The 27,300-nt window shown below is 44.2% G+C and overlaps 1 protein-coding gene across 3 annotated transcripts in view; it reads right to left on the bottom strand.

Annotated features, from left to right (window-relative positions):
- Positions 1 to 27,300, bottom strand: part of grm7 (glutamate metabotropic receptor 7) — a 344,805-nt gene that overhangs the window by 7,424 nt on the left and 310,081 nt on the right. Inside the window, exons 10-11 of one of the 3 annotated variants that reach the window (XM_029692860.1) lie at positions 16,049 to 16,295; positions 13,178 to 13,201 (exon numbers count right to left, since the gene is read on the bottom strand). The exons of 1 other annotated variant lie outside the window; for it this stretch is intronic. In XM_029692860.1, the coding sequence (XP_029548720.1) occupies positions 13,197 to 13,201; positions 16,049 to 16,295 (252 nt within the window). In that variant the 3' untranslated portion in view covers positions 13,178 to 13,196. The remainder of the gene's footprint in view (positions 1 to 13,177; positions 13,202 to 16,048; positions 16,296 to 27,300) is intronic. One more of the 3 variants, XM_029692859.1, reaches the window with a different exon arrangement.

Raw genomic sequence — 27,300 nt, 5'->3', positions numbered from 1 at the left:
CCCTCTCCCCATCCTTCACCCTGTCCCTCTTCTTCACCCTCTCCCTCTCCTTCACCCTCTCCCTCTCCTCATCCTTCACCCTGTCCCTCTTCTTCACCCTCTCCCGCTCCTTCACCCTCTCCCTCTCCTTCACCCTGTCCCGCTCCTTCACCCTCTCCTTCTCCTTCACCCTCTCCTTCACCCTGTCCCTCTCCTTCACCCTCTCCCCATCCTTCACCCTCTCCCGCTCCTTCACCCTCTCCCTCTCCTTCACCCTCTCCTTCACCCTGTCCCGCTCCTTCACCCTCTCCCTCTCCTTCACCCTCTCCTTCACCCTGTCCCGCTCCTTCACCCTCTCCCTCTCCCCATCCTTCACCCTCTCCCTCTCCTTCACCCTCTCCCACTCCTTCACCGTCTCTTCCGCTCCTTCACCCACTCACTCTCACCCCTACCTCTCTCCAAATGGTATTATGCATTAGCCCCCCTCATGTACTGTATATCAAATGACAGATTGATTTCATTTTATCATATATTCTTCAACAAATCAAATAGCATATTTTCTTTTTTAAATAAATGAATTAAGCTGTTATACTATACTGAACAAAAAATATAAACACAACATGCAACAATTTCAACAATTTTACTGAGTTACAGTTCATATAAACAAAATCAGTAAATTGACATATATTCACTAGGCCCTAACCTATGGATTTCACGACTGGGCAGGAGTGCAGCCATGGCTGGGCCAGGGAGGGCATAGGCCCACCAACCGAGGAGCCAGAACCAGTCAATCAGAATGAGTTTTCTCCCAGAAAAGAGCTTTATTGCAGACAAAAAAACTCCTCTGTTTCATTAGCTGTCCGCGTGGCTGGTCTCAGATGATGCCGCAGGTGAAGAAGCTGGATGTGGAGGTCCTGGGCTGGTGTGGTTACACGTGGTCTGCGGTTGTGAAGCCGGTTGGACGTATTGCCAAATTCTCTAAAATGACGTTGGAGGCGGCTTATGGTAGAGAAATGAATATTAAATTCTCTGGCAACAGCTCTGGTGGATATTCCTGCAGTCAGCATGCCAATTGCACATTCCCTCAAAACGTGTGACATCAAATTAAATCAAATTTTATTGATCACATACACGTGTTTATTAACAGATGTTATTGCAGGTGTAGCGAAATGCTTGTGCTTCTAATTCTGACAGTGCAGTAATATCTAACAAGTAATATCTACCAATATCACAACATTTACCCAATACCCACAAATGCAAGCAAAGGGATGCAATTAAGAATATATGAATATATTGACAACATCTGCGGCATTGTGTTGTTTGACAAAACTGCACATTTTAGAGTGGCTATTTTTTGTCCCCAGCACAAGGTGCACCTTTGTAATGATCATTCTGTTCAATCAGCTTCTTGATATGCCACACCTGTCAGGTGGATGGATTATCTTGACAAATAAGAAATGTTCACTAACAGAGATGTAAACAAATTTGTGATCTTAAATAAGAAAAGCTTGATGTATAAGTACACCCAATGAACAGGACACTAGTCTATCTCCTGTTTCTGTAGTGTGAGGCAGCTTGATGTACAGTACATTCCCTGGACAGGACACTACTCTATCTCCTGTTTCTGTAGAGTGAAAGCTTAATGTACAGTACACCCCATGGACAAGACACCAGTCTATCCCCTGTTTCTCTAGTGTGAAAGCTTAATGTACAGTACACCCCCTGGACAGGACACTAGTCTATCTCCTGTTTCTGTAGTGAGGCAGCTTGATGTACAGTACACCCCCTGGCCCTTATCCCCATTCTTCAGTGTATCATCAATGGTGAGTGCCAAGCAGAGACGCGTCGGGTCATATTTTTGGTATGACTAGGCCGTGGATCAAACTCCCAACCTTCCAATCTCACTTTAACCACAAGACTAGTTGAGTGGCAATAGCTTTTTTCCCAATATTATATCCTTAACCAAATCAGTAGAATTGATGGGATTATTATTATTATTTTTTACCTTTATTTAACCAGGTACACTAGTTGAGAACAAGTTCTCATTTGCAACTGCGACCTGGCCAAGATAAAGCAAAGCAGTTTGACACATACAACAACACATGGAATAAACAAACATACAATCAATAATACAGTAGAAAAATCTATATACAGCATGTACAAATGAGGTAGGATAAGACAGGTAAGGCAATAAATAGACCATGGTGGCGAAATAATTACAATATAGCAATTAAACAGTGGAATGGTAGAATGTGCAGAAGATGAATGTGCAAGTATAGATACTGGGGTGCAAAGGAGCAAGATAAATAAATACATACAGTATGGGGATGAGGTAGATTGGATGGGCTATTTACAGATGGGCTACGTACAGGTGCAGTGATCTGTGAGCTGCTCTGACAGCTGGTGCTTAAAGCTAGCGAGGGAGGTAAGAGTCTCCAGCTTCAGTGATTTTTGCAGTTTGTTACAGTCATTGGCAGCAGAGAACAGGAAAGAGAGACGGCCAAAGGAAGAATTGGCTTTGGGGGTGACCAGTAGATATACCTGCTGGACCTCGAACTACGGGTGGGTGCTGCTATGGTGACCAGTGAGCTGAGATAAGGCGGGGCTTTACCTAGCAGAGACTTGTAGATGCCCTGGAGCCAGTGGGTTTGGCGACGAGTATGAAGCGAGGGCCAGCCAACGAGAGCGTACAGGTCGCAGTGGTGGGTAGTATATGGGGATTTGGTGACAAAGCGGATGGCACTGTGATAGACTGCATACAACTTGTTGAGTAGAGTGTTGGAGGCCATTTTGTAAATGACATCGCCGAAGTCGAGGATCGGTAGGATGGTCAGTTTTACGAGGGTATGTTTGGCAGCATGAATGAAGGATGCTTTGTTGCGAAATAGGAAGTCAATTCTAGATTTAATTTTGGTTTGGAGAAGTTTAATGTGAGTCCGGAAGGAGAGTTTACAGTCTAACCAGACACCTAAGTCAGAACTGTCCAGAGTAGTGATGCTGGACGGGCGGGCAGGTGCGGGCAGAGATTGGTTAAAGAGATGTATTTAGTTTTACTTGCATTTAAGAGCAGTTGGAGGCCACGGAAGGAGAGTTGCATTGCATTGAAGCTCATCTGGAGGTTAGTTAACACAGTGTCTAAAGGGCCAGAGGTATACAGAATGGTGTCCTCTGCGTAGAGGTGGATCAGAGAATCACCAGCAGCAAGAGCGACATCATTGATGTATGTGGCACACCCATAGAGACTGCCAGAGGTCCAGACAACAGGCCCTCCGATTTGACATACTGAACTCTATCAGAGATGTAGTTGGTGAACCAGGCGAGGCAATCATTTGAGAAACCAAGGCAGTTGAGTCTGCCAATAAGAATGTTGTGATTGACAGAGTAACAAGCCTTAGCCAGGTCGATGAATACAGCTGCACAGTAATGTTTCTTATCGATGGCGGTTATGATATCATTTAGGACCTTGAGCGTGGCTGAGGTGCACCCATGGACCAGCTCTGAAACCAGATTGCATAGCGGAGAAGGTATGGTGTGATTCGAAATGGTCAGTAATCTGTTTCTTAACTTGGTTTTCGAAGACCTTAGAAAGGCAGGGTAGAATAGATATAGGTCTGTAGCAGTTTGGGTCTAGAGTGTCTCCCCCTTTGAAGAGGGGGATGACCGCGGCAGCTTTCCAATCTATGGGAATCTCAGACGATATGAAAGAGAGGTTGAACAGGCTAGTAATAGGGGTTGCAACAATTTCGGCAGATCATTTAAGAAAGAGAGGGTCCAGATTGTCTAGCTCGGCTGATTTGTAGGGGTCCAGATTTTGCATCTCATTCAGAACATCAGCACTCTGGATTTGGGTGAAGGAGAAGTAGGGGAGGTTTGGGCGAGTTGCTGTGGGGAGCGCAGGGCTGTTGACCGGGGTAGGGGTAGCCAGGTGGAAAGCATGGCCAGCCGTTGAAAAATGCTTATTTAAATTCTCAATTATTGTGGATTTATCAGTGGTAACAGTGTTTCCTAGCCTCAGTGCAGTGGGCAGCTGGGAGGAGGTGCTCTTATTCTCCATGAACTTTACAGTATCCCAGAACTTTTTTGACTTTGTGCTACAGGATGCAAAATTCTCATTGAAAAAGCTAGCTTCCCTTAAAAGTTGCATATCACGGCGGCTGTTTGATGCTAATGCAGGATGTTTTGGTGCTGGTCAAGGGCAGTCAGGTCTAGAGAGAACCAAGGGCTATATCTGTTCCTGGTTCAAACATTTTTGAATAGGGCATGCTTATTTAAGATGGTGAGGAAGGAACTTTTAAAGAATAACCAGGCATCCTCTACTGACGGGATGAGGTCAATATCCTTCCAGGATACCCGGGCCAGGTCGATTAGAAAGGCCTGCTCGCTGAAGTGTTTTAGGTAGCGTTTGACAGTGATGAGGGGTGGTCGTTTGACCGCAGACCCATTACGGATGCAGGCAATGAGGCAGTGATTGGTAAGATCTTGGTTGAAAACAATAGAGGTGTATTTGGAGGGCAAGTTGGTTAGAATGATATCTATGAGGGTGCCCGTGTTTACGGATTTGGGGTTGTACCTGGTGGGTTCATTGATAATTTGTGTGAGATTGAGGACATCAAGCTTAGATTGTAGGATGGCCGGGGTGTTAAACATGTCACAGTTTAGGTCACCTAGCAGCACGAGCTCTGAAGATAGATGGGGGACAATCAATTCACATATGGTGTCCAGGGCACAGCTTGGGGCAGAGGGTGGTCTATAGCAAGTGGCAACAGTGAGAGACTTGTTTCTGGAAAGATGGATTTTTAAAAGTAGAAGTTCGAATTGTTTGGGTACAGACCTGGATATTAAGACAGAACTCTGCAGGCTATCTCTGCAGTAGATTGCAACACCGCCCCCTTTGGCAGTTCTATCTTGTCGGAAAATGTTATAGTTAGGGATGGAAATGTCATGGTTTTTGGTGAACTTCCTAAGCCAGGATTCAGACACAGCTAGGACATCCGGGTTGGCAGAGTGTGCTAAAGCAGTGAATAAAACAAACTGAGGGAGGGGGCTTCTAATGTTAACATGCATGAAATCAAGGCTTTTACGGTTACAGAAGTCAACAAATGAGAGCGCCTGGGGAGTAGGAGTGGAGCTAGGCACTGCAGAGCCTGGATTAACCTCTACAGCACCAGAGGAACAGAGGAGGAGTAGGATGAGGGTACGGCTAAAGGCTATCAGGACTAGTCGTTTAGTGCGTTCAGAGCAGAGAGTAAAAGGAGCAGGTTTCTGGGCATGAGAGAATAGATTCAAGGCATAATGTACTGACAGAGGTATGGTAGGATGTGAGTACATTGGAGGTAAACCTAGGCATTGAGTAATGATGAGAGATATTTTCCCTAGAGACGTTTTAACCAGGTGATGTCACCGCATATGTGGGAGGTGGAACTAAATGGTAGGATAAGGCATATTGAGCAGGGCTAGAGGCTCTACAGTGAAATAAGACAATAATCACTAACCAGGACAGTAATGGACAAGGCATATTGATATTAGGGAGAGGCATGCGTAGCCGGGTGATCAATAGGGGTCCAGTGAGTGGTTGGGCTGGCTGGAGACATGGCGATTCAGACAGCTAGCAGGCTGGGGCTAGCAAGCTAGCAGAAGGGCCTTAGAGGGATGTCTCGACGGAGGAAAGTCTGTTTTGGCCTACGCGTGCGGTGACATCGACAGACCAGTCGTGATGGATTAATAGGGTTCCGAGTAGCAGAAGGGTCCAAGTCGAATTAGCAAAATAGGTATAGTGGCCCAAGAAATTGGCCGATGGATCTATATAGCTAACAGTCCAATATGCTAGACAGCTAGCAGCTAGCGGGCCGTGGCTATCGGATGGGCATTCAGGTGTGGTTGCGATGTAGAGGCCAGTTGAGTACCCCTACGTCATAGTCCAGTCGTGAAGGATCGGCGGGGTTCCATGCCCCGTACCGGCAGTAGAAGGGGTCCCGGTATTGTAGCCCAGGAGTGGCTGGCATGGGCTAGCTCCAGGCTAATTGGTGCTTGCTCCAGGACCGACGTTAGCCAATACTCGGATAGCAGCTAGCTAGCTGCGAAGATCCAGGTGAAAATGTCCAGAGCTTGCAGTAGGAATCCAGGGATATGGAGAGAAAATAGGTCTGGTGTGCTCTGGTTTGAGTCGCGTTGTACAAACTGGCGAGAGCTTTCCGAGCTAAAGGTTAGCTGATGACCGCTAGCAGTGGTTAGCTGACTACTAGCTAGTAGCTAGTGAACTGGCTAGCTTCTGTTGGGGGATTACAAATTCGAGGTGAATAATACTTTAGAAAAAAACTGATCCGCACCACATTGGGTGAGGCGGGTTGCAGGAGAGTATTTTGAAGTTGAGTTTTAGAAAATATATAAAAAAGACATTTGAAGAAAAGATATAAAAATATAAATACAAAAGACACGACAAGACGAGTACAAAAGACATCTGATTGCTACGCCATCTTGGATAACTAATTATAGGGTATCATGCTATTCATGTCAGGTTCCAGGGCAATGAGAGTAGCAAAAGACCAAGACACAATGAAAGAGAGAGACAGCTGCACAGAGATGGAGCGTGATAGAGAGAGAGAGAGAGAGAGAGAGAGAGAGAGAGAGAGAGAGAGAGAGAGAGAGAGAGAGAGAGAGAGAGAGAGAGAGAGAGAGAGAGAGAGAGAGAGAGAGAGAGAGAGAGAGAGAGAGAGAGAGAAGAGAGAGAGGAGAGAGAGAGAGAGAGAGAGAGAGAGAGAGAGAGAGAGAGAAGAGAGGAGAGAGAGAGAGAGGAGAGAGAGAGAGATAGAGGAGAGAGCAGAGAGAGGAGAGATGAGAGAGAGAGAGAGAGAGAGAGAGAGAGAGAGAGAGAGGAGAGAGAGAGAGAGAGAGAGAGAGAGAGAGAGAGGAGGAGAGAGAGAGAGAGAGAGAGAGACTGTGAGTGAGAGAGACTGTGAGTGAGAGAGACTGTGAGAGAGACTGTGAGAGAGAGAGAGAGAGAGAGAGAGAGAGAGAGAGAGAGAGAGACTGTGAGTGAGAGAGACTGTGAGTGAGAGAGACTGTGAGTGAGAGAGACTGTGAGTGAGAGAGACTGTGAGTGAGAGAGACTGTGAGTGAGAGAGACTGTGAGTGAGAGAGACTGTGAGTGAGAGAGACTGTGAGAGGGAGAGACTGTGAGAGAGAGAAAGACAGAGAGAGAGTGTGAGAGAGAGAAAGACAGAGAGAGAGTGTGAGAGAGACAGAGAGAGAGTGTGAGAGAGAGAGAGAGAGAGAGGAGCAGAGGGATGAGGAATGCCCAGGACCAGATGGTTCAGTGCTCTATGGGGAGACATGACGGAGGACGAGGCAGGAGAGATGGCAGACTGCTGCGTTTTCTCTAGTCAGTGTCCCAAAATGCACCCTATTTGCTTTATAGTGCATTACTTTTGTGGCTACCTTATGGATCCTGGTCGAAGGTTGTGCACAATGTAGGGAACAGGGTACCATTTGGCACGCAGACTGTGACTGGAATTGACAACCCAACCAGGAAAGGACAGGGACAGAGACAGGCCATATGATAAGTAACCCATGCTACTAGTAATATACTGTATGTAACCATGATACGCAATCTATGCTGTTGGATTCGACATTTTGAACATTGAGATATTAAAGACATGATAGATTAGACACATAGTACTAAAGAGACTGGGTCTCTGTAGAAAGACAGATAGCTATGGAATGTGTTGGAATGTGTTGGGGGACGGGAGCAGAGCACCGTGTTGATACAGGAAAGACAGATGGACATCTGTGGATTAGATGAAGGAGGGGTTGAGGTCAGGAGGTGAGGACAGGTCACCTGAAGGGAGTAATAAGGGTTTGGTATCTTGTTACTCTTTTCCTGTTAAACCATAAGAAGGATTCGAGAGAAGGAGGAGTGTCTTAAGTGGGATATATATATATCTGGATGGGAGAAGTGTTGGGTTGTCTGAATTACAGCTGTACAGAAGCTTTGGAAAGAATTCAACTTGCTTAAAGCTTCTCTAGTGTCCGTGGGTTATTTACTCTGAAAAATAAGAACCTAACAATGCTAATAGTAACATACAGTGGCAAGAAAAAGTATGTGAACCCTTTGGAATTACCTGGAAAACTGCATAAATTGGTCATCAAATTTAATCTGGTCTTCATCTAAGTCACAACAATAGACAAACACAGTCTGCTTAAACTAATAACACACAAACAATTATACATTTTCATGTCTTTATTGAACACACCGTGTAAACATTCACAGTGCAGGGTGGGAAAAGTATGTGAACCCTTATTCTTAGTATGTCTGGTGTGATCCGCTCTCGAGGTCATGCCACAGCATTTTAAATCGGGTTGAGGTCAGGACTCAGACTGGGCCACTCCAGAAGGTGCATTTTCTTCTGTTGAAGCCATTCAGCTGTTGATTTACTTCTGTGTTTTTGGTCGTTGTCCTGTTGCATCACTCAACATCTGTTGAGCTTCAATTGGCGGACAGATAGCCTTACATTCTCCTGCAAAATGTCTTGATAAACTTGGGAATTCATTTTTCCGTCGATGATAGCAAGCTGACCAGGGCCTGAGGCAGCAATGCAACCCCAGACCATGATGCTCCCTCCACCATAGTTTACAGTTGGGATGAAGTTTAGAGGTTGGTGTGCTGTGCCCATTTTTTCTCCACACAGTGTTGAGTGTTCCTTCCAAACAACTCCATTTTAGTTTAATCTGTCCGCAGAATATTTTGCCATAAGTGCTGTGGAACATCCAGGTGCTCTTTAGCGAAACTCAGACGTGCAGCAATGTTTTTTTTGGACAGCAGTGGCTTCTTCCGTCGTGTCCTCCCATGAACACCATTCTTGTTTAGTGTTTTTCATGTATCGTAGACTCGTCAACAGAGATGTTAGTATGTTCCAGAGATTTCTGTAAGTCTTTAGCTGCCACTCTAAGATTCTTCTTAACCTCATTTAGCATTTTGCACTGTGCTCTTGCAGTCATCTTTGCAGGACGGCCACTCCTAGTGAGAGTAGCAAGAGTGCTGAACTTTCTCCATTTATAGACAAGTTGTCTTACTGTGGACTGATGAACATCAAGGCTTTTAGAGATATTTTTGTAACCCTTTCCAGCATCATGCAAATCAACAATTTGTAATCTTAGGTCTTCTGAGATCTCTTTTGTTCGAGGCATGGTTCACATCAGGCAATGCCTCTTGTGATTAGCAAACTCAAATTTTGTGAGTGTTTTTATAGGGCAGGGCAGCTCTAACCAACATCTCCAGTCTCGTCTCATTGTTTGGACTCCAGGTTAGCTGACTCCTGACTCCAATTATCTTTTGGAAAAGTCAGTAGCCTAGAGGTTCACATACTTTTTCCAACCTACACTGTGAATGATGTATTCAATATGGACAAAAAAATACAATATTTTGTGTGTTATTAGTTTAAACACACTGTGTTTTTCTATTGTAATGACTTAGATGAAGACCAGATCAAATTGTATGACTATTTTATGACGAAATCCAGGACACTCCAAAGGGTTTCACATACTTTTTCTTGCCACTGTATGTAACCATATGTAACCTATGCTAACAGTAACATATGTAGTCATGCTAAGAGTGATGTCTCTAGTATTGACTGTTGATGCATGTTGTATGACCCTAGTCCTGGAGGAACAAGTGGTTAAGGAAGAAACACAAGCAATGGACATTAACCAGTGGAAATCTGTACCTTTGTTCTGATAAGTCCAAATTTCAGATTTTTGGTTCCAACCAACGTGTCTTTGTGAGACACAGAGTAGGTGAACGGATGATCTTCGCATGTGTGGTTCCCACCGTGAAGCATGGAGTAGGAGGTGTGATGGTGCTTTGCTGGTGACACTGTCAGTGATTTATTTAGAATTCAAGGCACACTTAATCAGCATGGCCACCACAGTATTCTGCAGCGATACGCCATCAGATCTGGTTTGTGCTTAGTGGAACTATAATCTGTTTTTCAACAGGACAGTGACCCAACACACCTCCAGCCTGTGTTAGGGCTATTTGACCAAGAAGGAGAGTGATGGAGTGCTACATCAGATGATCTGGCCTGCACAATCACCGACCTCAACCCAATTGAGAGGGTTTTGGATAAGATCAACCGCAGGGTGAAGGAAAAGCAGCATACAAGTGCTCAGCATATGTGGGAACTCCTTCAAGACTGTTGGAAAAGCATTCCAGGTGAAGCTGGTTGAGAGAATGCCAAGAGTGTACAAAGCTGTCATCAAGGCAAAGGGTGGCTACTTTGAAGAATCTCAAATATAAAATATATTTTGATTTGTTTAATAATACTTTTTTGATTACTACATGATTCCAAGTGTTATTTCATAGTTTTCTCTACAATGTAGAAAATAGTAAAAATAAAGAAAAACCCTTGAATGAGTAGGTGTGTCCAAACTTTTGACTGGTACTGTATATACTGAAGAGAAATATATATAAATGCAATACGCAAAGTGCTGGGCCCATGTTTCATGAGCTGAAATAAAAGATCCCAGAAATATTCCACACGTACAAAAAGCTTATTTGTTTCTAATGTTCTAATGTTGAGTAATTTGTGTACATCCCTGTTAGTGAGAATTTCTCCTTTGCCAAGATAATCCAGTGGCATATCAAGGAGCTGATTAAACAGCATGATCATTATACAGGTGCACCTTGTGCTGGGGACAATAAAAGTCCACTCTAAAATGTGCAGTTTTGTCACACATCACAATGCCACAGATGTCTCAAGGTTTGAAGGAGCCCGCAATTGGCATGCTGACTGCAGGAATGTCCACTAGAGTTGCCAGATAATTGAATATTCATTTCGCAGACGACTTGTAACCACGCCAGCCCAGGACCTCCACATCCGGCTTCTTCACCTGCGGGATCGTATGTGACCAGCCACCCGGACAGCTAATGAAACTGAGGAGTATCTCTGTCTTTGGGGAAAAACTCATTCTGATTGGCTGGGCCTGGCTCCCCAGTGGGTGGGCCTGGCTCCCAAGTGGGTGGGCTTATGCCCTCACAGGACCACCCATGGCTGCACCCCTGCCCAGTCAGGTGAAATCCAACTATTAGGGCCTAATTAATTAATTTAAATTGGAGAATTTCCTTATATCAACTGTAACTGAGTAAAATCATTGCAATTGTTGTATTTATATGTATATTTATGTTTCCATATACATTTTAGGGACACGGTATATTTTACATTAGTTCAGCTCCATTCAACTCCTCACATCTATCTCTTAACACCATCCAGTCCCATCCTTCAGCTATCCTCAACCCCTACCATCTATCTCTAAACACCATCCAGTCCCATCCTTCAGCTACCCTCAACCCCTCCCATCTATCTCTAAAGACAATCCAGTCCCATCCTTCAGCTTCATTCAACCCCTCCCATCTATCTCTAAAGACAATCCAGTCCCATCCTTCAGCTACCCTCAACCCCTCCCATCTATCTCTGAAGACCATCCAGTTTTTATTTACATTTGCCATATATTTTTCAACTGTGCTTTGATCTTTCACAAAAAGTTCTGAACCTTTCTATTCTCATAGTTTCTACAGATTGTAAATTAAAGATGAACATTTTTACTAAAAGTTGTATTATTTTATTGATCGATTGACTATGACTTTTCAAATCACCCAGCAATGCTATTTACAGAGTTAGCTCCAGGTACATTTTTCTATCCTTCAGCCATTCCTGAACCAGAAACAACTTACATATGGGTAGTACCAAAACAAGTGATCTAATGATTCTGTCTCTTCGCAGCGATATCTGCAGAGTTGGGAAGGTTGTATCCCCCATATATATATATATATATATATATATATATATATATATATATATATATATATATAACATTCTATTTGTTGCAAGAATTTGCATGATAATTTCAATTGAAAATTTGAAGTTTTGAATCCGGTGTCGTTTTGTGAATGAGTTCATAAACCATGTGGCATGGAATCTATTTTGCAGTCTGTCCATTTATTTGGTCTTTAAATTTAACTGGTATACTTTTTTATTTATCACAATTTTCTTTAACCAATTTTGATCTTTAATGCAGGGCCGACAGACAAATTCCTTGCCTTCTTCCCCTTCCATTTTTTGGAAGAGGCAAGGTTTTACCTGGAACCAAAAACGCTTCTCTTATGTGGACAGTGAAGAACACTTTCGGAAATACTTCTTTTCTAAGAGTCAGAAAAACTTTACACTTTGCATTTTATATATGCTTTTTCAAAAGCAATGTTTACTGTGTGAAATAAAAAGGAATACAATCAGCATATTGATTGAAAAGATGCCTTCTCAAAGCACAAGAGAGGTATTGTCTTAAACAACCCCACGAAAACATGGTTGCCAGGGTGTTGGATTAGGCCCTAAAGCTACGTGTCTAATATGCCTGGATGCCTATATTACCTTATTTACACTCTCTCTACAGGTATAACCACACATTACCTTCTCTGTCGTTGTCATCAACACTCTAATCACTGAGCCTGTGTAATGTGTAATCACACCACATATGACATCCAAGAAACCTATTACAAGTAAACGTGACACATTCTAGACGTATTTGATGTGTACAGTGTGCAGTCCATTTTAAAGGTACACATATCTCTTGCTAGCACGTTCCAAATACAATGGGTAGGGTGATCAGGAAGCATGCGCCATAGCAGGGTTGGCCATTCAATTATCTCAGTCAATTCAGGAAGTGATGTGAATTAAACAATAGCTTCTACATTTCAGTTTATTGAGAAGTTATTGAAAATAAATGCTTTTTTTTCAATTATTATTGTTTCAGTTTAGTTCCCAAATTGACTGCCTTCAATTTAAATTGATCTCTTGACCCTGATCCATAGTAATGCAGTTTCAGGAGTCACCTCAAAGAGACTATATTCCTGCCACTCAATTAAACTGTCATGTTCTGCTCCCCTTGTCTCTCCCATGTGAAAGTTGGGAGTGAATTTCTAAAAGTTCTGATAAATATCTCGCTGGAAGAAGCTCATCAGCTTTTCACTCACATCCTCCTCCCCTCTCTTCGCCTCTACTTTCCTCTCTCATCTATCTCCTCTCCTCTCCTCTTTCCTCTCTCCTCTCCTCTCCTCTCCTATTTTTTCCTTGTCTCTCTTCTCCTTCAGCCTTCAAGAAATGGGAACAAGGTCATAGCAAAAAGTAGTAGAACATTAATTTGGTCTTACCTCTGATAAATTATGAGACTTAGCCTGTTGGAGAGAAAACATTATTTGGTGAGTATGTCTGTCCCAGTGTACCTCAAAGGGGTTGAGGTATAGAGCCTTGTAATGAGACCACATATTCCCCATGAAATTAGAATTTACACATTCATTACTGGAGGATTTTATTTTTGCACGGAGACCTTTTCTGATTAAGAAAAACACAGTTAAAATGTGGACGGTGTCATTCCAATGGTAGCCTGAAGAATACTGCAATTCCTAGTGCTTTCTTGTTACTCCAAAATGTACGAAGAGTATACAATGGGTTGTATCTTCTAAAACAAAACGTTGTTGTTATCCTGTAATGGTACTGAGATACAGCCCATAATGTTGTAGTGATTGTGCGATCCCAGTAGGTGACTGCATTCTCATATTACCAATGCTATGATATTCATGCTGAAACAAGGATCACAAGACCAAGGCAACTGTAATAGTGGAAATCAATGACAAGAACATAGCTCCTGATCAGCTTTGGTGGTGTTTACAGCAGTGTGTGTGTGTGTGTGTGTGCGTGCGTGTGTGTGCGTGCGTGCGCGTGTGTTTGCATGTGTTTACAACATCACAACATTACTCTGAACTCAGAACACATTGAAACAGCCTGAGGTTATCCAAGTTATAATTGAACATGTGGGTTATTCTTCCCAGGCATTCTTCTACACGTGTTGTGCTGTAATAAGACTACTGTAGAGGCTTTGATAATCAATACTGTAGATATTCAAAACTGTAGATAATCAATACTCTAGATAATCAATACTGTTGATAATCAATACTGTTGATAATCAAGACTTTTCATTAGATTGTTGAGTTGGATGTTTTTCCAGAGATTGCTAGTAGATTGCTAGTAGCCATGGACAGTGGTAAGACAGATAGCATTTGCAGTGGTAAGACAAACAGCATTTGCTGTGTTAAGACAGATAGCATTTGCAGTGTTAAGACAGATAGCATTTGCAGTGGTAAGACAGATAGCATTTGCAGTGGTAAGACAGATAGCATTTGCAGTGGTAAGACAGATAGCATTTGCAGTGGTAAGACAGATAGCATTTGCAGTGGTAAGACAGATAGCATTTGCAGTGGTAAGACAGATAGCATTTGCAGTGGTAAGACAGATAGCATTTGCAGTGGTAAGACAGATAGCATTTGCAGTGGTAAGACAGATAGCATTTGCAGTGGTAAGACAGATAGCATTTGCAGTGGTAAGACAGATAGTATTTGCAGTGGTAAGACAGATAGTATTTGCAGTGGTAAGACAGATAGCATTTGCAGTGGTAAGACAGATAGCATTTGCAGTGGTAAGACAGATGGAATTTGCAGTGTTAAGACAGATAGCATTTGCAGTGGTAAGACAGATAGCATTTGCAGTGTTAAGAGATAGCATTTGAAAAACAGAGTAAAGCTTGTGGGAGGACATATCCATTCATATAGGACTTGTCTCAAATGCATGGCATCCTATTCCCTATTAAACCAGGACTCTGGTTTAAAGTAGTGCACTACATATGGAATAGGGTTCCGGTTGGGACGAACACATTTAAGTTCTGTACAACCAGCAGCATTCCTTGTGGGTGTCGTACGTGACTATTCCAAGGTCTTCCTTCACATGCTCTTTTACAACATGGCCTCATTCGAATGATGTCAAAATAGTGACGTTCAACCATTGTGGATATACTGTATGCTGCAGGGTGGAAAAGTCAAACATAATTTTGAGTGATTCAATTGAGTGAACCTTTGGATGAATCCTTGAATAAAGGAAAATATATGAGTTCTTGATACCAACTACGCATTTGACAAACACAACACAATAATACATTCTACCTGTGGCGTAATCCTACTTTGACCGAACTGGAAAATCAATTTCCATAATTTCCCTAGATACTAAAACGAATACAAGGAAAAACATACGAGTAATTGATACCCAACTATCCTGAACATCATCCGTTTTTTATATTACAAATTAAACGTAATACATCATAATGCCTGTTAGTGATAACTGGAGTGTGATCCTAACACTGTGAAATCCATTAAAAAAATTCAATCAAAATAAAAAAACAGATGGAGGTAACGCAGATAAACTAATAGTGTGTTTATGAGTGTCACCCTGCACCCTGTGTTCCATTTGAATGAGAAAATGCGCTTCGAAAAATAGATAAGCATACAAACAACATAACAAATGGTGGCCCCAAATGGCACCCTATGCCCTACTTAGTGCACTACTTTTCACCGGGATCCCAGTCAAATGTAGACCACTATGTAGGGAATAGGGTGCCATTTGTGACAGAGACCACCCGATATGTTCGAGGAGTCCCGTTAACAATACTACAAGTAGCACTTATTAGGAGTGGGGAGTTAATTTGTACCTCCTCTTAATTGCTCTCTCTGTCAAACTTGTGAAGCAAAGATGGTCAACTGCAGATTCTCCAAGAGCAGATAAGGGTCAAACAGTTTAAACTCTCTCAGCAGCAGCAACGCAGTATATTCATTCAGATAGCAACGGTTGAACTTAAAACTACATTCTGGGACAGTATTCACAAAGCGTCTCATAGCAAGGGTACTGATCTAGGATCAGGGCCCTTGTGTTCATGTACTGATACTATCAGGAAGAGTAGCTGCTGCATAAGCAACATCTAATTGGGATACTGATGAACTCACTTTTGTGACATCTGATGATGTAAAAAGGGCTTTATAAATTAATTTGATTGATTTAATTGAATTCGTTATGATCTAAAAATGGCAAAACTGATCCTAGATGAGGACTCCAAGTCATAGACAGTTTTTTAAATACCAGCCCTGTACTATAACTCCGAGACGGTTTGAGAACATAGACCCTGATGTGGTGGAACTTACTGTTTGGATCGACGTTTTCACAAAGTTCCGTCATAGCCTCTCCATTGGGCCTGTCACTGGTCTTGTGTGAGAGGCGTGTGGTCAGGGACGCGGCCGTCACCACCGCCTTGAAGCTCCTCTTCCTCTTCTGGACATTAAGCTCCGGGTGGAAGATGATAACATAGACTTTAGGAATGTAGAGCATCCCCAAAGCCACCGAGGCACTGAGATTCATAGAGATACAGAGGGTGGTGGTCTGGATGTACAGCTGGAGAATGAGAGAAACAGAGAGAAACAGAGAGAGAGACAGAGTGACAGTTGTGTTATCAAAGGCACTGAGATTCTTAGAGACACAGAGGGTGGTGGTCTGGATGTACAGCTGGAGAATGAGAGAGAGAGAGAAAAAGAGAGAGAAACAGAGAGAGAGATAAACAGAGAGAGAGAGAGAGAGAGAGAGAGAAAGAGAGACAGAGAGAGACTTTTTGACTTTTTGTCTTTCTTTAATGATACATCCTAATTTCATTAAAACCTCACTGTGCTGCATACTCACCTTGCCCTCTACACCACAATACAAAACAACACCACACATCACAATAACAAAAAACCTCTACAACCGTATATCCAACCCATCTTCCCCAGCTGTATTGACCTTCCCCCGACACACCATATCTCCTGAAACATCTCCACAGTTTTTATCATTTTATAGAACTCAAATTCCAGCCTATGGCATGCAGAGACCATCCCAATAATAGTAAAGGGTCTGTTATTCCCCCCACCTTTGACCCTGTTCCTCCTGGTTAGTAAATTGCCAACTTTGGCTGAGCAAACAGAACATTCAACAACACACATTTGGCCTTTTCCTTTTTAGAATACCTGTACCCCATTATAAACATCCCAACTGTAAAAACCACCCCCAACCTGTCACACAGACATTCCAACAAAGACATTAATGGCATTAACCTGGCACACACAGAAAACACATGAATCACAGTTTCACTCATGACACAGAAAGGACACCCCTGTCCGACTCCCGCGTCAACCCGTGCCAATCAGCTGTTAGTGGCCATGGCTCCATGTAGAACCATCTACTGGAGGTTCCGTGACCTCTTTGGTACTGGGTGTTTGTAGAGCCCCCTCCATCTAAAACCCACCATACTCTCCGCCCAACATACCCCCTGCCACTGATGTACCTTCACTCCTGTTAGGCTCCTAATGTTCCTCACCTTAATGCAGAGGTTGTAGAGGGATTTTCCTCCCACCCCCTCAAACTCCTCCATGCTCAGAGTGCTACAATCTAACAAGTCCTCCAGACCCACTTGCCAGTCCCCAGTCTCTGCCGTCACCTGCAGTGGTGGAAATATTTGTGGCCCCTTCCCCTTTGACCGCTCAAACACCCCCCTTACCGGCTCAGACAGTGCCTCCTGGACCTCCTCCAGGAAGCTCTCCAGCAGCCTAAGAAATGTTAATCCTGTTTGTTGTGGCAGGACTTCCGGGGTTTTCCACCCATCCTCCCCCTACAGCCACAGGTCACCCAGCCTTAGTAAACCTGCTGTCATCAGTCGCCTCTGCAGGCTGAGCGACTGAAACGATCTCAAAAGGATGGCTGGGTTGTGGAAGATAGGCTCTTCCCACACTCATACACACAGCCCAGGCTCCACACCCCCTTCTCATGTGGGCCTTACAGCTGCTAGGCGCTCTCCAGCCTCATGAGAATCAGCTGCCGGTCCAACCCTAATCCGCCAGCTCTCCTCAGCAGCTCGCATGTTGGTTCCCTCCAGCCGACATCAGTATGGTACAGCAATATCTGCACCACCTTGGGGGAGCAGGTAGCCTAGTGGTTAGAGTGTTGGACTAGTAACCGGAAGATTGCAAGATCGAATCCCCAAGCTGACAAGGTAAAAATCTGCTGTTCTGCCCATGAACAAGGCAGTTAACCCACTGTTCCTAGGCTGTTGTTGAAAATAAGAATTGTTCTTAATAACTGACTTGCCTGGTTAAATAAAGGAAAAATAAAAACTTTTGTCGGAATGCAGCCAACCTGCTCTCCAGTTCCACTAGGCCCTGTCCTCCATCGTGGACAGACATATACAACACTGATGGCCCAACCAGAAAAAATCCACCAGCTTGCGTTGCTGGTCTGCAAGCAACGCAGACCAGCAACACTGGGGGGTTGAGGACAGCCAATTTATGCCACAGGGAGGATGCTGCCAGGTTGTTGATTATCATCACCTACCCTCTATATGACACATGGGACAGGAGCCACCTCTACTTGGCCAGTCTTAACACCGCTGCCTGTGACAGCCCCTCCCAGTCCTTCCTGACCCACCTCTCCGAGCCCAGGTACACCCCGAAAATGTTAAGCCCTCCACAACCCCACTGCAAACCCCCTGGAAGCAGAGGGGGGGGACCCTATCCCTCCATGCCCCACATAACAGAGCTTTGCTTTAGCCTAGTTCACCTTAGCTGACGAAGCTAAGGTGAACTAGTCTCTAGTGCCTGCATATCCTGCCCATTCCCGATCATCACAGAAACATAATCTACATACGCCAACACTGCTATACCTGTCCACACCCCCATGCCTGTCCAGCACACTTTCTGCAGTTTCCTGCGTAGCAGGCCCCAAAAAAGGCATAATGGCTAGTGTATATAACTGCCCCGATAGAGGGCATCCTTGTCTAATGCCCTGCATCACCCAGACTGGCCTACTGGGCCCCCCTCCCACCTTGACAATACATACCTACATACATGTATGCCCCAGCATACAACATCTTCCCACAGGCCAAAAACCTTTCCCCAAACCCAAACACAGACATTATATTAAACAGATACTAATGGTCTTCACACTCTATCAAACACCTTCTCTTGTTCTAAAGAGACCAGTCCAAAGTTCACATTACAAACTCTTGATTAAGAACAACAAGCGTCCCGGTACACAATATGTCAGAGCCTTGTGTACTATAGAGCTCAGATGTGACTTCAGATGTGAATTATTCCCCAGAATATTTTATAAAACTCCCCTGGGAGTCCATCAACCCCCGGTGCATGGCCGGGGGACATCTTGGTTGCGGCCTCTGCCAGTTCATGGGACAACAAGGGAAGTCCATTTCATCCCTCTGTGCCAGAGAGAGCTTAGGGAGTGCTGCAAACAAAACCTGAGCACACATAGGATCACACAGTTCTGCACTATAAAACACAGTACAAAACGCATCTCCCCCACCACAGAGGTCACCCACCCATCCGACAACCGTAGACAATGCATACCCTTGGCTTCACCGCTCTATCTTTCCAAACCAAAGAAGAAGGAGCTCGGGGCATCCATTTCCTTGAGCATTGAGAACCTAGCTCTTGCAAGTGCTCCCTTTGCTTTAACCTGGAAAAAACTGACCAGGTCCCTATGTGATTCAGCTAATTAGCCTGGAGGCCTTCATTGCCTTGCCCCACCAGCTCTACCTACACCTCACTGATACTATGCTCGAGTTCCCCCAATACTCTCCTGGCCTCTGAGGATGAGAGAGTTGTTGACAGAAAAGCCAAATTTGGACTTTTCCCACATCCCACCATTGACTCATACTCCTCTCTTTGCTGCGCCCGCCTTTCCCAAAAAGTATTGAAACCTGAGCAAAAAGTGGCATCTTATAAGAGTATTACATTAAACTTCCAATAGGATGCCTGCCGAGGCCCTGGTGAAATAGACATGGTTATGTGGTTATGCGAAAAACCCACCGGGAGAATAGTAGCACCCAACAACCTATTGCTCTGATTCCTGGACATGTAAAACTGATCGAGTCGGGCTGCACTCACCCTAGCCTCAAAGACCTTGACCCATGTTTACTGCCTTGTGTTGGGATGTCTAGTTCTCCAAACATCCACTAGGTCAAACTGATTAATGATGTCCCTTACCACCCCCACTGAGCCTGAATGAGGCTCTTCCCCATTTCTGTCTTTTGTAAAATCCATTGTACAGTTCCAGTCCCTGCCGACCACCAGCGTCTCCTCAGGCGCTACCTGTGAGAGTTCATGTCTAAGACACCCAAACAGAAGCCCCCTCTCTCTCCCTGTGTTAGGCGCATACACATGTATAAGAACAAAACCCCTGTTTTTCATTTCTGCTTTTACTACAAGAAGTCTACTTCTGCACACCTCCTTCGAGGAGCAAATGTTTACGGCCAGACCCAGAGCAAAAAGGACTGTCACCCCTGCACTAACATTTGTTCCATGGCTCAGCACACTTGCCCCTTTCCACCAGAGCCCCCAATCGACTTCATTTACCTCATCAATATGCGTCTCCAGCAGAAACAACACCTGTATTTTTTTATTTATATATTCACCCAACAGACTCTTCTTTCCTGCATCTCTGGCACCATTTATATTAAGTGAGCCTACCCGAAGAGTCTCCATAAGAAGTGGGAGAAAAGCCAGCAAAGAAAGAAACCAATAGCAAAGCTCAAAAAGCGCCAGTGCCAGAAAAAAACTATTAATCTAAACAGCGTCTGAAGGTAGACCCATATGCACCGTTATGACCCACTTCCTCAACCTAAAACGTTTCCTGGGTGAGAGGACACCATCCCCATCATTTTTCATAGCGTGTTGTACTGATCTTACAAACTTTCCTGGATCGCAAAAAAAAGCTTCAAGATTAACCTTCTTTTTCCCTTTAGTCTCATTCAGGAACCTTAACAATACTTTGACCCCTCTGCCTGACTGGCTGTCAGCTCTGTACCCATTGAGGAGGAGTCTGAAAAGAAAGCCTCTTCATCATCCTCTTCCTCAGACTTACCTTCCTCCTCCTCGTCTCCATCTCCCATCCTGACCACCTGCCTTTTCTCTCCAGCCTCATCTACACCACCACCGCACCTCTCTGACTCAGAGGGGTTGGGTTAAATGCAGAAGACACATTTCAGTTGAATGCATTCAGTTGTACAACTGATGAGGGATGCCCTTTCCCTTTCCCATCTCTAGCATGACTAGGCCCAGCCTCATCTACACCACCGCCTATAGCATGACTAGGCCCAGCCTCAGCTAAACCACCATCTCTAGCCTGAATAGACCCAGCCTCAGCTACACCACCATCCATAGCATGACTAGACCCAGCCTCTGCTACACCACCATCTATAGCATGACTAGACCCAGCCTCATCTACACCACCATCCATAGCATGACTAGACCCAGCCTCATCTACACCACCATCTATAGCATGACTAGACCCAGCCTCTGTAGCCGGCGTCTCATGGCCCCCTCACATTGACCTCAATTTCCCCCACTGGCGCTTGTACCCTCAACTTTAAGGGGCTTCCAAGTGGTGCAGCTGTCTAAGGCACTCCGTCTCAGTGCAAGAGGTGTCCTTGGTTTGAGTCCAGGAAGCATCACATCCGTCCGTGATTGAGAGTCCCATAGGGCGGCGCACAATTTGCCCAGCGTCACCGGGGTAGGCCGTCATTGTAAAGAAGAATTTGTTCTTAACTGACTTTCCTGGTTAAAAAAATATATATAAATGACAGCCTTATGTGGGCACGCTAAGTTCTTATGCCCCAACACTCAAAGCACTGCAGACTATCTGTGCAGCCAAACCACGCGTAGAGCCCCTCCCCATGCCTCACTTTAAAATGCACAATTCATTGTTTCTCATTGTTTTTCAGAAACATGAACACTTGCCTCCGGAAAGAAACAAAATGCTTAACGGCATCTGCCTGAAATCCTGCCCACAGTACAGGAAAACCGCTAGAGAACTTACCAAAACCTCTCATCTTTTTCCGGATTTGATTATCCGTAATAAACAGAGGCAGATTTGCAACTACCACCACTGTCGAAGGAGTCGAAAGAGGAGAAATCGGGACCAACACATCCCTTACAAATATTCCACTTCGTTCATTCTGGAGGCGGAATGTATAAATTCAGCTCCTACCTGTTCGCCGACCGCGAACAGAACCATCTTAAGTCCATTCTCAGGAACACACCTGAATCTATGCCATGACGACAACGTCTCCTCTGTGCTAGGCTGCGAAGCCATCTTGCACACCACACCGTTCAAACCCCAGGAAACTAAAAGTCTGTCCTCTTCGTCTCTAACTTTCAACAAAAACAGTGGGTACCGCTAAACTAACAGTGCATTAACACTCCACCATAAAAAAAGAAACATTGAATATAAGTTAGGACAGAGCCCTCCACAGAGCCTCTGAACTAAAAAACACTCCCAGCATGCACTAAGAGAGAGAGGGTGAGAGAGTGATTAAGAGAGAGAGAGAGAGAGAGAGAGAGAGAGAAAGAGTGAGAGGGAGAGAGATATAGAGAGAGGGAAAGGGAAAGAGGGAGAGAGATAGAGAGAGGGGAGGGGTAGAGTGACACTAGTTTCTGTAGTGAAACAGGAATGACTTGGCCAGTTATCTAACTCCAATCTCAGGGTGGACATTAACCACAAGGCCACTAAATTGGTCTGCATGGAGGTGGTGGACCCATGGTGGAATTACAATTACAGCAGCAAACATTCCAAATCAAGAAATTCCAATTGTATGTGTGTGATTACTACACAGCGATAAGTGTGGGATGGTGGTGGTGGTTGGTATTTGTATATGTATTTATTATGGATGCCCATTAGCTGCTGCCAAAGCAGAAGCTACTCTTCTTGGGGTCCAGCAAAATTAAGGCAGTTTATACAATTTTAAAACATTACAATACATTCACAGATTTCACAACACAATGTGCCCTAAGGCCACCACTACCACATATTTACAGTACTAAATCCATGTGTATGTATAGTGTGTGTGTGTGTGTGTGTGTGTGTGTGTGTGTGTGTGTGTGTGTGTGTGTGTGTGTGTGTGTGTGTGTGTGTGTGTGTGTGTGTGTGTGTGCCAATGTTTGTGTAGCTTCACAGTCCCCGCTGTTCCATAAGGTGTTTTTTTTTATCTTTTTTTTTTTTTATCAAATTTTACTGCTTGCATCAGTTACTTGATGTGGAATAGAGTTCCATGTAGTCATGGCACTATGTAGTACTGTGTGCCTCCCATAGCCTGTTCTGGACTTAGGGACTGCAAAGAGACCTCTTGTGGCATGTCTAGCTTCATTTCTCTATAAATGTTTAATGTGCGGTGTCTGCTGCAGCCAGAGTTGGGGAGTAACAGATGACATTTAAAGTAACCTACCCAACCCAGACTGCAGCATACAGTCACGGCCAGCAGACCAGCAGTATTAGTCATGACCCAAGCTTGCAGCCCTACTGGCTCCCTGCCGTGTCAAAGCTGAATGTATAAGCAGATTGACCAGGTCGATTATAGGATTTCTAGGGGTTGGTCTCAGGTTCACCGTCTGCAATCACAAATGGCACCCTGTTCCCTAAATAGTGCACTACTTTTGACCAGAGCCTTATGGGCCTACAGGTCTCTGGTCAAAATTATTCCACTTTTTAAGGATAGGGGTGTCATTTGGGACGTAACCTATGCCTCAAATACATTTTTTGTCTCCTAGCATCTCACGGCTCCACAATCCCAGAGCACAAATGGCGCAAGAAGTCGCAAGTTGAATCACACCGAGAGGACGTGCAAAGATGTGGAAATTGGAGGCCAGATGGTGTATCATGAAAGGACTAACTCTGTGGAGACATGAACAGTCTAAGTGTCACTTTAGTTTGTCCGAGTGCAAATCAATGGGGAGATGACGAGGAAGCATTGAGGTGATCTCTAAACTGAAGACACAAGAGAGAGAATGGTGATCCGACCTATTAATTCCATACATGAAATATACACTGCCTACAACGGTATATATAAAACATAAAAGTACAGACTTGCTCATGTACAGGTATACACTACATCTTATTGGCATTATTGTTATCTCTATGGTAACCGTTTACTTCAAAACCACTGAAGAAATAATGCTATGTTTATGTGGACATAGCAACATTATCTTCATAATCCATAAATGAACAATAAAATAAGAAACCAGCTCTCTGTTCCATGTTTCGAACTGAAATACTATGTGAGATAAATGTCCGGGAAAGTTATAAATCTGTCTGACGAGCAGTGATAAGATGATACTTGAGATTGCACGTTGGGTGAGAACTTGCCAGACGGAGACTTTTAGCTTTTAATTGGGTATGATCTTATCGTAGCACTCCATCTTTAAATCAAGTGTGTTTTCTACTTTCATGTTAACAGAACAGGTCAGAACCAGACTGGGCAGCTACAGTGTAAGAATGATCTGAGGCACGTTTTAATAGTGTTTAGTATTGAAAACCATTGTTAGTGTTTTGTGTTTAATTCGTATGATTGGATGCCGGTTTGGCATAACAATGAGATTGGATGCTGGCTTGGCATAACAATGAGATTGGATGCTTGCTCTGCATAACAATGAGATTGGATTCTGGCTTGGCATAACAATGAGATTGGATGCTGGCTTGGCATAACAATGAGATTGGATGCTGGCTTGGCATAACAATGAGATTGGATGCTGGCTTGGCATAACAATGAGATTGGATGCTGGCTTGGCATAACAATGAGATTGGATGCTTGCTCTGCATAACAATGAGATTGGATGCTGGCTTGGCATAACAATGAGATTGGATGCTGGCTTGGCATAACAATGAGATTGGATGCTGGCTTGGCATAACAATGAGATTGGATGCTGGCTTGGCATAACAATAAGATTGTATGCTGGGTTGGCATAACAATGAGATTTGATGCTTGCTCTGCATAACAATGAGATTGGATGCTGGCTTGGCATAACAATGAGATTGGATGCTTGCTCTGCATAACAATGAGATTGGATGCTGGCTTGGCATAACAATGAGATTGTATGCTGGCTTGGCATAACAATGAGATTGGATGCTGGCTTGGCATAACAATGAGATTGGATGCTGGCTTGGCATAACAATGAGATTGGATGCTGGCTTGGCATAACAATGAGATTGGATGCTGGCTATGCATAACAATGATATTGGATGCTGGCTTGGCATAACAGATCAGAGGAGTTGATGCAACAGCAGACATAGATTTTTGACCAGTCTACAAGATTGTGTACATGGTACTGCAATTATTTAGCTACCTTTAAATTGAAGTCCTATCTCTTGATTCACACTTAAATCTGTAAACATGCTACCAACACTTTGAACTGAATAGACACTACCAACACTTTGAATAGTATTGCACTCACAACTTCCTGTTACATCAAATGGCACACTCATTCCGTGTTTCGAGTTATCTCAAAATATCACACTTGTTAACTTGTTGGTTCAGAGGTGAGTAAGTGTGGAAAGTGATTGGATGGAAATATATTCAGTAGTTCACCAATGTTAGGCCAGTTTGTTCTTCTGACGTCGTGGAAGGGTTTCATGTGTACTGATTAAAACATTTACTTGTTTGAAGAGTGTTGTGTTTGTTGTTGTTTTCTCTGTGGGGTATTGGGTTGTATGTATGCGTGTGTGTGTGTGTGTGTGTGTGTGTGTGTGTGTGTGTGTGTGAGTGTGAGTGTGTGCAGGTGGTAAATACTGGAACGTTAATTAGACTTTCTACAGGGCATGTCAAGACACACAACTCATTACAGGTTTTTGGAGCAGCGACAAGCTTCAACCAAAGTCAGCTTCAAGGTTTACAATTATTACACCGTCATTTTAATTTCCCAAAGAATTCTGGCTTTGAGGTGATATGTAACATTTGTTTATTGTCTGATAAGCATATATACTGCTCAAAAAAATAAAGGGAACACTTAAACAACACATCCTAGATCTGAATGAAAGAAATAATCTTATTAAATACTTTTTTCTTTACATAGTTGAATGTGCTGACAACAAAATCACACAAAAATAATCAATGGAAATCCAATTTATCAACCCATGGAGGTCTGGATTTGGAGTCACACTCAAAATTAAAGTGGAAAACCACACTACAGGCTGATCCAACTTTGATGTAATGTCCTTAAAACAAGTCCAAATGAGGCTCAGTAGTGTGTGTGGCCTCCACGTGCCTGTATGACCTCCCTACAACGCCTGGGCATGCTCCTGATGAGGTAGCGATGGTCTCCTGAGGGATCTCCTCCCAGACCTGGACTAAAGCATCCGCCAACTCCTGGACAGTCTGTGGTGCAACGTGGCGTTGGTGGATGGAGCGAGACATGATGTCCCAGATGTGCTCAATTGGATTCAGGTCTGGGGAACGGGCAGGCCAGTTCATAGCATCAATGCCTTCCTCTGGCAGGAACTGCTGACACACTCCAGCCACATGAGGTCTAGCATTGTCTTGCATTAGGAGGAACCCAGGGCCAACCGCACCAGCATATGGTCTCACAAGGGGTCTGAGGATCTCATCTCGGTACCTAATGGCAGTCAGGCTACCTCTGGCGAGCACATGGAGGGCTGTGCGGCCCCCCAAAGAAATGCCACCCCACACCATGACTGACCCACCGCCAAACCGGTCATGCTGGAGGATGTTGCAGGCAGCAGAACGTTCTCCACGGCGTCTCCAGACTCTGTCACGTCTGTCATGTGCTCAGTGTGAACCTACTTTCATCTGTGAAGAGCACAGGGCGCCAGTGGCGAATTTGCCAATCTTGGTGTTCTCTGGCAAATGCCAAACGTCCCACACGGTGTTGGGCTGTAAGCACAACCCCCACCTGTGGACGTCGGGCCCTCATACCACCCTCATGGAGTCTGTTTCTGACCGTTTGAGCAGACACATGCACATTTGTGGCCTGCTGGAGGTCATTTTGCAGGGCTCTGGCAGTGCTTCTCCTGCTCCTCCTTGCACAAAGGCAGAGGTAGCGGTCCTGCTGCTGGGTTGTTGCCCTCCTACGGCCTCCTCCACGTCTCCTGATGTACTGGCCTGTCTCCTGGTAGCGCCTCCATGCTCTGGACACTACGCTGACAGACACAGCAAACCTTCTTGCCACAGCTCGCATTGATGTGCCATCCTGGATGAGCTGCACTATCTGAGCCACTTGTGTGGGTTGTAGACTCCGTCTCATGCTACCACTAGAGTGAAACCACCGCCAGCATTCAAAAGTGACCAAAACATCAGCCAGGAAGCATAGGAACTGAGAAGCGGTCTGTGGTCTCCACCTGCAGAACCACTCCTTTATTGGGGGTGTCTTGCTAATTGCCTATAATTTCCACCTGTTGTCTATTCCATTTGCACAATAACATGTGAAATTTATTGTCAATCAGTGTTGCTTCCTAAGTGGACAGTTTGATTTCACAGAAGTGTGATTGACTTGGAGTTACATTGTGTTGTTTAAGTGTTCCCTTTTTTTTGAGCAGTGTAGTTGTTGTTATAATCTATTGTTCCATCTTTGGA

Source organism: Salmo trutta, chromosome 16, assembly GCF_901001165.1.
Source record: "Salmo trutta chromosome 16, fSalTru1.1, whole genome shotgun sequence".
Taxonomy (NCBI): domain Eukaryota; kingdom Metazoa; phylum Chordata; class Actinopteri; order Salmoniformes; family Salmonidae; genus Salmo; species Salmo trutta.
This window is presented reverse-complemented; position numbering and strand designations above follow the sequence as displayed.